We start from the raw sequence: 14974 nt of genomic DNA, 5'->3' as shown, positions 1-14974 counted from the left end.
AATCTGTTTTGCCTTCTGCTCTCACTGCTGCTTAAACTCCTGTTGAGAAGATTTGGTAACTGTTAAGCTGGTAGTGTCTCTTTGACTACTACCCATTATGCTGATAACTAGACTGACTTCATTGTGTTGGGTTTATAATTGATAGCTACCAGGCTCCTCAACAAATCAAAGGGGCTGAATGCTTTCTATATTTAATCTAACCTGATTCCAATTCAACATTAATTTGAAAATTCATGGACCATCAACTTCACTTTAGTCTTTTAAATACTTTCTGACTACATCTCTCAGTGGTTGGAACTTTTGTGTGCATTTTTTTTTGTGTTTAGAAATAGCTTTGTATTCTACCAATCAGTTGCTATTCTTTTCTTCCACTTTATTATCTGCTTGTGCTACCATTTCATCCTGTCCTTGCCCAATTCAAATTACAAATGTTAGAAGGGAACAGTCTATTTTTAAGAAGCCATAATTTTCTACACTAAACTTAGTAATGCTAATTACTTAATAATTCAACTACAATAGAGAACAGTTGAAATATACTTCCCTGACCATTAAATAGAATTCTGGACTAAACCAGTATAAGGTGGATGAAATGCATTTACAGGCTAACTAAGTGTTTAAACTGGGTTTGTATTCATGAAAATCTGTTCATTTACATTTGAAAAGCAGTGACTGATCTACTGCCACGTCTTATAGGGTTATATTCCATTCAGAGAACTGAAGTCATCTCTGCTCTGACCAGACTGTCTCTCAAAACAATTTTACAGTTGTCCCTTAAAAAGAAAAGCTTACATGACACTTGCTGTATTAAAGGAGTTTAAATATATCCCAAACAGTCCAGTTTGAGAGACTAAAAATTATAATTCACTAATGTTAGCATCTACTAATTCTTGAAAATGCAGCATCAGATTTTCCTTTACTTACCTTTCAACCCACTCTTGTTTAAGTAATACAATCTTTGTGAGCCCAAGAGTGTAAGTGTAGGAGAAGAATCATCAGTACCATAAAGCATACCATACAAATTCCTGTCTATTAAAACTACAGAAGGAGATTTCCCCCATAAGCTTTTCCATTAGTTAAAAGAACATGCTGTATGCTTTACAAAACACATACATTGCATTTAAACAATAACCAGAATATTTCACATTCTTTATTAAGTTATTCTTGCATTCACTGATATAATAGTTTACCACTTTGGGGAAAAAAGGACCTAAAAAGGTGCAAATTTTGCCTTAAACTTGAATGTATTTCAGATAAAATAAGAATGAAAGTCTGAATCTTGATTTACAAAATTCTGAATGCAAACACTCAACAGTAAATAATGGTTTAAGATTACATTGGTGGAAAAAACCCAACATATACAGGGAGGTTATAAGCTACAGTTTAAAAAAATATGAAGGAACTTCAGGCAAAGTGATGTGTCTTTGTATTATTTACTTCCTTTATAAAAGCTCATTAAAAAAATTATTTCAAGTATGAAACTATAAATGGCAACATGTTTTCTTTGTGCATAGGAATATTCCTACCTGCAATATACAAAAAATACAGTAAGTATCATTTATTACATATTTATCCTTGTATAATCAACCTCATACAGACTTAATACAACTCATTGCAAGTTTATGCAGCACAATAAAGACAACTACATAAGTGAAATGGTTGCAGACACCTGAACTTTGCCATTACAGTGCAATGGAGATGACATTCACTGGCAAATACAGAAGCTGGAGTAACTGCAGGGATATCTAGTTTACATAATCAACTGATTTAAAATTGGGGCAAGCTTTGAATTGGCAACTAGCATCTTCTTCCTGAACCAGATGTGGATTGATCCTAAAAATACTATGGCAAGCCTTAGTTTCCTCGGAATACTACACTAGAGCTGATGTAGGAGGGCAAGTGGTCAACAATGAGATGTTGAACACTTTACTGAACTGCAACAGTAGGAAATCTCCAGGTGACCATTAATTCTTTGGTGCCAACAGGAGATTCCAATACTTTGTTCCCAACACATCTGCATGAGTGCCAAGCACTCTTCTTAGTTTCTGTTGGAAAAACAAAAAATCATTTTTTGAAAACTAAGTAATATTAAAGAATCTTGTAAATGTGGTCACACTTTACCAACAGAAACAAATTCAAGTAATACTGCACAATATTACTGCCTAGTCTAAATTAATGTCAGTTTGAACAATCAGCTCTAAGATGAACTATAATTATCTGCATTTTATTACATATTGCAGCATCTGTGTGTTACAGAAAATGCATACAAAAAGCATCCCAAATACATTGATAGAAATGAACTTAGTAAACCTGTCTGGTATTACAATAAATAACTATTCTGCAGCTGCTCTTTGGTATCATGTAGTGATACAGGAAGTTCTGAGTGTTGAATATTTAATTAAATTTCAGGCATTACAAAACCAAATTTAATTACAAAAAGTTCTGTCTATTTGAATCCCTAAAGTATGCTTGGGTTCTAGATAGCTCAGTCTTCATATAGGAAAATATGGAGTCAAATTTCACCAAGTTACTACAGAACAAATGAGGGTGTGAATTTACAGTGTGCTAGCTACCTCTACAGTAACCTGCGCATGCTCTGACCTGGGGGAAACCAGAGGTAGCTAATCTCACTCTCAGCAAGGGGCAAGCCACCTTGCATTAACCACCTTATAAAGGAGGTGCTCACAGGTACATCTGACATAATTTATTTGCATGTCTATACCCTTCATATTCAAAGCTATTTCTTGGAATTTGGCTAGTCACTGCTTAGATTGAAGAGTGATTTCACTAGCTTGTGTCACTTTTAAATCAGATGCACATGTGGCTGTCAGCATTAACCTTAATCCTTAACTACAAATGCAACTTTTGTTCCAGTGTTAGGGCTCCAGATGACTGAAACTGTATGACAACTGTCCATAAATGAAAATAAAAAAGCAAAATAGTATAATTCAACTTGGGGTGTGAACATGGACAGGAAGTTAGCCATCTAGAAGGTGAATGATTATTTTGTCCCAGAAAGCACCAGGAAAAGATCAAAGCAACAAATATGCAGTACCTGAAAGATTTAGATATTTAACACCCATGTGAGTGCAAGTGCTTGACAGTGTGTTAGTTCCTACATACTGGACAAAGATGATCTTGGCACCTGTGTATACTACACATTTCTGGGTATATTGGTTAACAGTACAGCATATGTCCTGATCAGATAGCTAAAAAACAGTAACAATGGCAACAATTCTTCTAGTGTCACCTTCTGAACTATTAAGTGGAAGTCTTGGCTTAAAATATCACTCTATAATTTGTGAAGTCAAATTCTGTTATTGCAAGAAAGTGATTGATAATAAAGATCAGCATGTCATTTTTCCTTCCTCAGTCATACAACTTTGCCCAGACTTGACAAGCCATTTATAAATTTATAATAAAGCAATCTGATTATGCTACATAGATGTTAATGAAACTACCATGTCATAAAAATATTGGCAAACATAAGCAAAAGCATTAGCTGAGACTTTTGAACAAGCTCAGTTATTTTATTTCCAGGGATTCCTTGCCTGATTTAAACTGCTTGTCATGCTCAATGATTCAGACATTTGCACAACCCTTACACAGGAGTCTGATATTGGGCTTCCATCCTTGGAGCATTTTACCTACATTTCATTAAAAAAAACCCCTAACCTTTAAAAATATTAAAGTGTGTAGACTGTTGTCGTAGGAGACTATTTCAGCAGTTCTTGGATAACTGGATTATTATTGGCTGCAAAATTCATTCTGAAGGGCCTGAAGGCTTAGTATGTTGCTATTACTTGGCTACAACCCCAGTGTTTCTATATTTGCAGATGTGGAACAGGTTTATAAAAATAACAATATTATCCGGAGAAAACACCCAGCAATCCTGGAAGGGTGGGCTGGGTTCCTGCAGTATAGTGACTGGAAGCCTCTGAGCTGTTCAACAGGGATGCCTGGGCTGAAGGCATGTGCACGCTGGTTTACACCTAATTCAAAGTCCTGCTTCTGTTGATAACACTCAAAAATAGTTTGCAGAATAGCAGCCAGACTTATTTTGCTTCCCTCCTTACCAAACGTGGTGTTATTACCGACTCACCTTCTCTGCCCTCTAGCTTTCCCCGCCACTTCCCCTGACAGCAATAGTGCCCTTGCTTTTATAACTAAGGGACGGTCAGTAGAACTGCTTTAACATTAATAGCCTTGATGTCAGCTGGATACCAGTTACATGCCTCAGCCCGTTTCCCCACCTCCCCACCACCATAAAGAGGATAGCAAAAGTGGGGTAGCCTACTCCTCACCCCAGTGACAGGCACCTATTTGGCTAGTGAACTTAATAGGTCACCCATGGCTACCTTTTCAACCTTTAAGTTTATTTTCATAATACTTCCACTGAAATAGCCTTCCTTGTGCCAATCTGTTCTCCAGCAATGGTGACTATATTCAGAGGGGGATTCCTTAATTTTACACTGTTACAGAATGTGGGCTTTCAGAGAGATGCTTTAACCTCAAAGGACAACCCCTGCTTCATTAACTCAAGAGGGTGCTGTTGAATTTGGTAGGACCCCCATTAAAACCCTGGTCCCTTCAAAAAAGCGGGAAAGTGGCAGCCAGTCAGCAAGGGGGAGGGGGGAAAAGGCAGCTTTAGACAGAAAAGGGCAGGAAGCCCTGGTCTACTGGAGCATGCAGGGCAGGGAGGGGGGTTGAGATTCACTGAGGGGCTCTGGAAGTGTTGCTCCTCCCCAGATTAATAGATGGTGACCCGTCAATCTCTGGGGAGGTGCAGGACTTCCAGGTTCACTTGGCTAGAGGCATGGGAGGCACCCCTGCCATGCTACATCACAAAAATGATGCCCAACACCATGCTGGGACCATGAAATATGGAGGCAGCATCCATGAACTAGGTAGATCCCTACCTATGGTACTCAAAGCTCCACAAGCATCAGAAACAGCACTAGTTCTTTATGGAAATTTCAGTTCATTGTGCCTTATCCAGATGCAAAAGAAAAACCATAGGTCTTTGGAGACCACTCAACAAAAATCTGGTCTTAATCTATGAAAGCTTGTTTCCACAAAACTTTTATACTGCTTTACACTACAGTGGCTCAGAAATCAAGACACAGCAGAGCATTATTTTCTAAATCAAATGGGACCAAAGCTTGTGCTAAATAAATAAATAAATAAATTTTAAAAATTCAAAATTGTTCTAGTATAAGTCTTTCACCCCAGCAGGGGGGCTAGACTCAGTGATCTCACAAGGTCCCTTCCAGCCCTAAGCTTCTGTGAACCTGGGTAAATTGTTCCAATATAAAACAGATATACTAAACTTGCTCTACAGCATTGCTGAAGAAATGGAGGCCTATAGGTGACATGTGGCCTTATCAGTGGTAAAATTGCAGCCTGTTGGATGGCCAGAAATTTTAAGGTAGGGTAAGCAGCAGTGGGGTTCACCCCTGTGACTACCAGAGTTGCTGTGTTGGCAGGACCAGCACTTGGGGTTAAAACCACCACTAGTGACCCTGCTGCACAATTTTCAGGTTGAGATTCCTGTTACAAATACTTTTCACAACAGGGCAAGCGGTGGGGGCATGGTCAGTACACAAGATTTAATGCCACAGCTGCATGCTCTGCTGCTGGGGGTAAACTGGCTACAAGTATCGCCAGTCTGGATCTGGCCTGCCAACCCAAATGAGCTGGACAGCCCTGCTCTAGAATATGACCTTGAAGTAACAGCTTTGTTTTCCTTCAGTTTGTTGATTCAGGAAAACAAACAAACTGAAACAACTGTTAAAAGACTTCTCTTTTAGTTGCCATTGCTCTGGCATGTATTGTATACCGGGCAGGGTGGTGGCAGGTCTTGTGTTCAGATTACTGAGTACATGCTTCAGTGGTGTTCTGATAGTTGATGACTCCAGTTAAACTGCTGCTAAACTCTTGCACAGATTGACATATTTATGCTGGTATAAACTGAACAGTCCAAGCAGGACGGTGTTCAGGCCAGTCCTTAGAATCAGGCAGTACTGCCGAGTAGGAAGCTTTGCTATAGTACAGATTTGGATTCTGTTCCCAATTTTGCCAGAAATTAGCCTGTGCAACCTCCCCAGTTCTTCAGTTACCTCTTCCTAAGACAGAAGTGACCAGGTCAGGTAAATGCAGTATTTCCTCCAGAATTATAAAACTCTTGAGCACAATCTCAGCCTTTGCACCAGTTGGTACAAGAGGTGCGTTGAAATCGAAGTCTTCTGTTTCTCAACCCAGTACAGACATCCCATGCCAAAAGGTATCTTAGTGGAGGGGCTCCTGAGGCTGTAACTTTCCAAGCTCAACATGCTGACATAACTGAAATCTGGAGGCTTTTTGTTTCTTTTCAGCTAAGCAGAGATTGCCAATCTCTGATGAGATGGACACAATATTTGAGGGAGAGGAAAAAAGTAGTTTAAGGGAAGACATACTGATGTTCTTGTAGATGCTGAACTTGGCAGATATTCCCTTGTATACAAGGACAGAGTTTGCTGCAACACGCTGCAAATTTCAAATTGGACCATTAATTTCACAGGAACATTTGTAGGCTCAAAATTATTCTCTCCTTCTTAAGGAGCATTTTTAAGGAAGAGATACAATTTTAAACTTCAGAGGTGATTTGAGGTTTTTTTCAAAGGCAAAACTCTGCTGTACATTAACTTAAACATGCATATATCTATATCCATATGGATCTAGAAACAATTAACCATAGAAGTAACCAATTCAGGAGGTTAACTCAACAGGTAGGTTCCTTCAGCACTGTTCTCTCTGATCAGCAACTCACCTGCCTTCCAGTCAGTTTTAAGAGGGCTATGGCACTGGTTCACCATATATTAGAGAAGAAATGGAAAGGAAAGGAGTATTTGTAAAAATGTTGCTGAGTGCAGTTTCCAGACCACTGCAAAATATCTAGCACTAGCTTTTCTATCCAAAAATAAGATATGTGGGTATGTTTGGTTTACTGCAGGTCTAGAGCTTTAGATGAACTTTATTCCCCATGTAAGAAAAATATTTCATCTTTCATGAAGTATGGCATTTCATAAAGCACCGAGTTCAGCTTTTTCAGTTGCCATCACTTAAAACAGAAGTTAAAATAACAGAGCATAGCACACAATGAACTTTCAGTGGATTAAATACATGTATGATTCGTCATTTAAGTTTCATCAGCTATTCAAACTCCATGTAAATGGTATTTTAGAACCAACAATAAAAAACCCTTTGTTTTTATTTAAAAAGGTAAAACAAAAAGTATAAAACAAGTGTTCACAAACCAGTAATAGTCCAATATATAAAGCAGTATTCTCCTCCAGTTCTATTTTCTAGTACACTACACAACTGCAATCCGCTTTCTGCTGCTACTAGTATCTTGCCCTTCTATTACTGGCTTGCAAGACCATTCTGCACCCACCAGAGAAAAATTAGCTGGTTTGTTAGTTCATTTTGGATTGGCAAACTTTTTGTGTTAAGAGGCAAGTAGTATTATTATCCAGGTAAAATAGGTCTAAAAGAAAATTCACGTGACTAAGGCCATGTACAGACATTCAGTTTCTAAACAGAGAGCCACTTCTCTCTCCCAGCAGAAATCAGGTATAAACATTGAGGTTTTTTCTCTCTCAGCAAAAATGCCTGCTCTAAGAGAAAAATAAACTGGGAACAACCATGGTTAAATTGCTCCTGGGAGTTTATCTTGTGAGAGTGAACTTCTGTACATGTACCTTCGAGAAGCTCCAGCTGTAGGATCTTCCAGTATTCCAATGTGCTTTGTTCCCAGCCCCATGGGTCCAGGGAAACAGTGTGTCACTCAGGCTGGATTCTACTGTTCCAGCCAAGCAGCTGCACTGAGATGCAGCCTACAAGACAATTTGGGTCACTCAATCAAGGTTGCCCTATGCACTGTTGTTATTTGTCACCAGGTAGACTGCAGAGCCTAAGATGTGTGCACAAGGGTTCCTTGGCTGCTCAGCGACTGCATTGGAATGTCTGTTCAGGGTCTTTGAGTAAGTTTTTCTACCACAGAAACCCCTGATCACATGTATGCAGCTTAAGTTACATTCCTAATACAATTAACAAAATTAAATGAAAATGACTAAGGGCCCAATCCTAAATCAAACAAGCGAAGCCCAAGTAGAGAGGCTTTACTTGCTTGGCATTGTGCTGCAACAAAGAACGACTAAAGGGACAAATTTCAAGCCCCATGAGGGTTACAGAACCAGGGTAATGGGTAGGCAGCTTGTGACCAGCTGCTGCTGGGTACTAGGAAGAGGAAAGGATACACCATCCTGTTCTCCTCCTACCCGGTGTTTGGGCCACATGTATCTACATTGTGCAGACTCACTGGCCTGTTTGTGGACAACACATCTACTTTTCCCTTCCTTGGCATGCTGCAGACTTGCTGTGGAAGTAGCTTCCGCAGTGCACAGAGGGATGGGGTCTGCTTGAGTTTTCTGCGGATCTATCCCCACCATCAGAGCATAGCAGAAATGCATAGTGTCCACTCTGTTTGTGCCATGGGCATCCATACAGGATACTTCAGGATTTGACCCTTTGGTAGCATTACAGAATTCAATGTTGCATAAACACACGTTAAGGCATCTGTCTTACTTCCCTGCTCTGCAGTAGTGCTTACAAGCATCCATTGTACTGTACAAAAACTCATTTTTTCATGTATCTTCTGTAATGTGTGCACTGTTCCATTTTACTGGACATCTTCTGAACAAAATTAATATTCAAGCGCAAATGTGTTGCAAAAACCTAATGAAAGGAAATCAGTTAATTAGTGGAAGTGTAACTGTTAACCTTGATAAAACAAGTAGATCAAGCTGAATTCAAGAATTATATGGACCTCCCTCAATTAATTTTATGCATAAAAGGTTTTTAAAACCATGTACCAGTATTTGCTTGATTCTAAGATGAGGATTGTTTCCCCACTTAACATAAGGAAAAAAAGCCTCTGGTCTTCTAAAATATAAAAGGAATACACACACACACACACACACACACACACACACAATTTATCTGCATACATTTAATTTATTTGTTTATTTATATAAATATATGCAAACACACATACATACATGTATATACATATCTCCATCTTACACCCTGCTGCCTCCTATCTGCTCCTCCAGTTCTTTTCTCACCAATGATTATCTTTCAACTCAAGGAAATTCACAACTCGCCCTAAAAATTGGCTTGCAGCTCATTTACTTAGTGAATTTTTCTCCATGAATCCACTGTTACTAAAACAAGGAAGGCTGAATTGAATTTCATTTGAATTTTAGTTTATTCTAGCATTGATTTCCCAAAGTGTTTTACTGAAGGGGCCTACTGGATTAGAATGAAGACACCATCTCTTATTTGGAAATATGAAGCGTTTTAGAAATAGACTTCTGGTATTTCTGGTGCATGAAAGACCAAGCTCTTTACTTTTCCCTGAATTCAGTGATTGATTATTTCAACACAGAAATAAATACTGTACTTACTTGAATCCAAGACTACTCTGAATTTAAGACCACTCCTCCCTAATTAGATTCCATATAAGGAAAACTTTACATTTGTTGTAATTTTCCAGGCAGAGATTATGATTATTGGAGGACTGTCTTAAATTTGTCCCCCCTCAACTGCTGTAGCAGGGAAAACAACGGTAGGGAGCCAGGTGGTAGGGAAGCAGTTCCCCCATCACTTGTCCCCATTTTGCCTGCCCCTCCTGCACCTTCCTCTCTTGCCATTTGTCCCCAACACATGCTTACACCCCCCCCATCACCTGTTCTCCTCCCAGTGCCCGTCCTTCCCACTTCCCACTGCTTATAGCTGCCTTGTCCTCAAATCCAAGACAGGTGGAAAGCCGTGTCTAATGTTAAATGGAGGGGAAAAAAATCCTTGTCTTGGATTTGAGTAAATATGGTGAATTGCTTATGGCCTTTTAGGTTTGCAAAATTTTCCGTTACTTACCGCTTCTCATTGAGATAGTTGGCCAGTACCAGGTTAAGATCAGCTTTCCATTGAAACTATAATATGCTTTTTTGCACCTAAAATATAAGATGTTCATTATCTCAATGATTTATTTTTAAAAAAAGATCTGTACCAAATAAATAATGAAAAACAATTCTACTGTTTTCAAACCAGAAACAAGTATTCATTGTGCTATTGCCATTTTTCTATTAGAGAACTATTTTTCTTCTTTTAAAACAAAAAGGCAAACCCATCCCACACTAAAACATTCAGAACAACTTGAGAATGGAAAATGATAACAATTTTCTAGTTGGCTTAGCACAGTAACCTGCTATAGATCAGACTGGAATGACCAAGTTAGTTTTATTCTATACATAAAATACTGGTTCCAGTCTTCCCACTGAAGTTCATCAGAAATGTCTGCAGCTCAGTTATCCTTGCCTAAACGATTTTTATAACAATAATTGCTGCAGAAACACGACACTCATGGGCTTATGCTGGAACATTTTTCTCAACTGGTTGGATAATCATGCCCAATGTCAACATCAAATTGGGAGGAGGTATCAAGTGGGACTCCCCAGGGGGGTCTTGTCTTGTGTCCAGTAATGTTCAGTATCTTTATTAATCACTTACAGGACTGGATTACGTGGTACATTAAGAGCTACTTTGTATTTACTAAATTATAAATTCTGGATGACTTCAAACTAAGTGGAGTAGCAGACACTATAGAAAACAGGATTAAAATTCAAAATGACTTCCGTAATTTGGTAAATTGTAAATCATATGAAATAAAATAAGATGAAATTCAGAAAGAACAAAGTACAATACACTACACTTAGGAAGCTACAATTAAATGCACAACACGTACACAATGGGGGAACAATTGGCTAGGCTGCACAAATTTAGAAAAGGAACAGAGATTTATAGTGCATCAGATCTGAACATATGATATTGTTGAGGGGTGGGAAATACTGACCAAATACTACAATATATTGATAGATGTGTTGTATGCAAACCCTGGGAAAAAAATCTTCCATTTTATTCAGCACTGATGAAGCCTCACTTGGAGTGCTACATCCAAGATTTGGGCACTCTACTTCAAGAAAGATGTTGATAAATTTGAAAGAGCTCAAAAGCCAGCAACAAAAATGACAAGCCTTGAACAGTTGGAAGAAATAATGGGTTTAGATTGCAACAAAGGAAATGTAAGGTTAAATATTAGATTAAACGTTTCAACTATGCAGGTGATTAAGCAATGGAACAGGTGAGAGAGAGAGAGAGACCTCCCATTCACAGATTCCAAATGGTTGTTTGGGATAGGTTAGACAGGGGTTTGGATGAGACCTCTTTGGATTTCTTCCAGCCCTATTTTTCTAGGGTTATACATTTTACCTGATTTAACATTTTCTTCTTCAGAGCCACTTTCCGCCCACTGACTTTCACTGGCCAGCAATCGATTCTGTGACTCACTGAGTGGCTTAGCAGGAAAGGGCTGACTGGTTCCAGAGCTGAAAAGCAGAGTAAGCCAAATTATTGTCAACAGCTGGCACCTCTAATCGTAATAGTTGTACACTTCAAAAATTAATAAAATTACTTAAAAAGGGCAAGCAGAGAGTAACCAATGCAACAGAAGTGCAAATAAAGCATTTTTACACCTTTGAACTTGACTGTTGCCCAAACTTGTTTAAATGAAAATAGTTTCTGCTGCTGAGTTATGATATTTACTATTCAAGAAGAAACTGCAAAAGTTCGCAGCTGGGACATTCCATTTAAAAAACTCTATCAGCACCTGTCCTGGGCTTTCAGCTGTATGACTGCCATGAAGATTAACTAGTAAAAGTAACCAGCACATATGGAAAAAGGAAAGCAGCACATGACTATGGGACAACTTAGTCATGAGGGCTCCATCCAGCATGCTCCTAGTGCAGGATGCCACTATGTTTTTTGGACCAGGATGCTTCTCTCATATTTAAGATTGCATACCTTCCTCAGTTTGGTTACCATATTTTCTCACATACAATACACCCCCAAAACAATACACACTTTGTTTTTTTAAGGCAGAATGAAGATAAAAAGATTCTCCCAGAGTTATGGCTGCACAGAGTCTATTCTTCAGCTGATTCACTCTTTCTTTCCTGCATAAGTAAAGCTGAATCCTTAAGCTGCTACTTGCTAGAGCAAGGTCTCTGTGGTAGATTATTTTGAAGAGAGCTACAGAATCTGTGCTAGAATTACAGACTGTGTGAAAGACAGACCAGGAACAGCTAGCAGATAGCAAAACTTCCCTAAGAAAGCTTAGCTTGATTAGTGGAACATGAAGACCATTAAAAACGAGATACCATCATTAACACCCACAGAGTGAAGAACAATGAACCTTTAAGTCAACTGACTCCCTTAGCTGCCTGAAGAGTAATACCAAAACTGCTGCTCTGTGGAACAGGTGTCAAACCAGGATACGTCCAACCTTGGGCAGAATGTCAGCTTCCCTGCTTAATAAATGCCCCCCAAAACTGGGGGACTGATTTTAGGGGGGAAAAGTGTGTTGCATTTGAGACTATACAGTATATTGAATACAAAAGTATCTGAGTTTTCCTTAAGCATGTGCTGTCTTAACCCTCCTCAGGCTCTCTTAGGAAACTGAACTGTAATTAACAATTTTCAGCTAAGAGACCTCCTCAGTTTACAGCAAAAGACGTTTATATGCTCACATAACCTGACTGAATAAACAGTCTTCAATACCACTTCATAAGTTCTATAAAAACAGTGCCTATCTTTATCTGGTCTCAGTCAAGTTGCCCAAAAATACACAAAACACTAGCTTTGCGTCTCTTCACTAGCACAGATTGTCATATGAGCAAAAGATGACCCATAACTGGAAACCAGCAAGTTGCATTCCTCATGTAGGTGGTATGATGCTCCAGTGTCTTCTGCATGTCAGGAGGAGTGCTAGCAGATGCACCAATGGCTTTCAACACAATCTGCATTTCTATGCACCTCCTACTCACCTCTTTCTAAAATTATATCATATTAACATTTTCAAATCTCTCTTCACAGGCTTTGTATCATGCTGCCTAATCCCTTGTATTCTGTTTGAGAGGTAACCAATCTTACACAGTTCAAGGATAAGTCCACTATCAATCTATTCTAATATTATAAAAGCCTTAATCGTCCATCTGTCTGTCCATCCATAACGCTTTATTTGTGCTCTGAGTGGCTGACTGAAATAGCCAATTAGAGTGTGAATAAGCATTTGGACAGGTAGTGATGGCACAGTGGAGTGCCACCATGATGGCAGGGACACAGGGAACAGTGGGGGGGAAATCGAGGCCAGTTCCCTTGGATCAGTGGCAATGGAGCAGGGGAGGCAAGGCCAGCAGTGCTGGCCTTGTCCCCGCTGCCCCGCTCCCTCTAGGTGGAGACAATGGAGCAGGGGGCGAAGCCACCAGAGCTGGCCTGCCTCCCACCCTTGGAGATAAGGTGGGGGAGGGTTTGGGGTGCTGCAGGGGGTGGGGGGCAAGGCAACTGGCCCTGGCCTCGGCCCATCCTGCCCCTCCCCACTTCTGTCGTTGCTGCCTGCAAGGTGGGAGGACCATGCCCGATGCAGCAGCAGTGGGGAGAGGGGAGAAGTGGGCCCAGGCCTGATATGCAGGGCAGGAGGTGGAGCAAACCTGAGTGGGGGAGAAGCCAGCTTGCTGTGCTGGGCCCAAAGCCGCTACTCCTATCCCCCTTCCGCCCGTTCCTGGGTTTCTCTGGGTTCACTCCTGTACCCCCCCCCTTTCCCCCTGGGCTTCTCTCCACCCTTGAGCCCACTCCTCCCCTTTCCCCCCGCCACTCTGGTGGGGAGCAGGGAAAAGCGGGTCCAGGCCCCCAGCAGCCAGAGGGAAGGGGGAGCGAGCCCGGAACACAGGGCTCTTCCTGCCTGCTCCTGCCCCCCCTGTCATTCTTGATGGGCAATTGGCTAGTCCATTTATATTTTCCATATTATTTCTTGTCCCCTTTGTATAATATTCCTGTTTTTTTGATCTACTGCTCTCCAGGGAGGAACACCATAATTCCTCAGAATGGGATGGATTATCTAGCTAATTTACGACCCAACTGGGAATACAAATGATTAAAATTTTCTCCCAGACTTGCTCTGAAGTTTATTCTCCAGATGAAACAAGGTAGAAAACAAAATACAAGACAAACAACTGAATCTTTATACCTTTTGGCAGGTTCATTTTGGCTTGAGACAGTAAATTGCTCTGGATCCATTATCACCAGGCGAGTTGGAAAATTACAGCCATCACCCAAGCTACACAGCAAAAGAACATGAGCCAATTTAATAAAGTCCAAACACAGATTTAGTCACACATTAATAAAATTACCTTGGTTTTCATATGAAAGCCAAATGTCACCCCAGGCAGAAACTTCCACAGCTTCAGGAGCCTGATTCTGTGGGAAAGGGTCCTGGGTGCTTCAACCCTGACACAGGGCCCATGTCTGGAAGCAGGAAACCACCCTCCCAGCTCCATGTCAAGTTGTGGAGGAATCCCCTGCAGCGTTTCCCTTCCCACTGCACTTGAATACCCTGCAGAGGGAGGACTTCTAGGAGATCCCTTCTCTGTGCTTGCAGATGCACAGATTTCCTCTGCTTGCAAACATGGGACCCAAATTGGGGCACAATACCCAAGGCCCTTCTCCCACAGGATTGGGCCCCTGTAGACATCAGCAAAACATATTAGCTATGCCATGCCATGCCATAGTGGCACAGCTGATCACACTCCAAGGAAGATGTCTGTTTCTAGCTTCATAAAGGTTGGGGATTACGTGCAGGGCTGGCAGGGAGGCCTCTGTGCCATGTGATCAACTGCTTAAATGCTGGACGTAGCCTCTGTGGTTGGGGGTAGACCTGTAAATAAGTCTTGCCCATTCTGTCCAAATATACTGCTGTCTATCATGACAGAGTCCCAGTATCACAGATTTTAGGCCACAAATTTTAGGGATATGTAGCATAGATAAT

At 40.5% G+C, this 14974-nt stretch overlaps 1 protein-coding gene across 2 annotated transcripts in view; it reads right to left on the bottom strand.

Moving 5' to 3' along the window:
* Positions 1 to 6369: 6369 nt before the first annotated feature.
* ZDHHC20 (zinc finger DHHC-type containing 20) overlaps positions 6370 to 14974 on the bottom strand; it is a 69296-nt gene continuing 60691 nt past the window's right edge. For both annotated transcript variants that reach the window (XM_019530195.1, XM_019530194.1), the window contains 4 exons: positions 14177 to 14266; positions 11365 to 11480; positions 9973 to 10049; positions 6370 to 8772 (listed from right to left, as the gene is read on the bottom strand). In XM_019530195.1, coding sequence (XP_019385740.1) covers positions 10012 to 10049; positions 11365 to 11480; positions 14177 to 14266 — 244 coding nt within the window. In that variant the 3' untranslated portion in view covers positions 6370 to 8772; positions 9973 to 10011. The remainder of the gene's footprint in view (positions 8773 to 9972; positions 10050 to 11364; positions 11481 to 14176; positions 14267 to 14974) is intronic.

The sequence above is a fragment of the Crocodylus porosus genome, unplaced genomic scaffold (assembly GCF_001723895.1).
Source record: "Crocodylus porosus isolate Cpor-Errol unplaced genomic scaffold, CroPor_comp1, whole genome shotgun sequence".
NCBI lineage: Eukaryota > Metazoa > Chordata > Crocodylia > Crocodylidae > Crocodylus > Crocodylus porosus.
The sequence above is the reverse complement of the archived record's forward strand: the minus strand, read 5'-3'. Positions and strand labels throughout refer to the sequence as shown.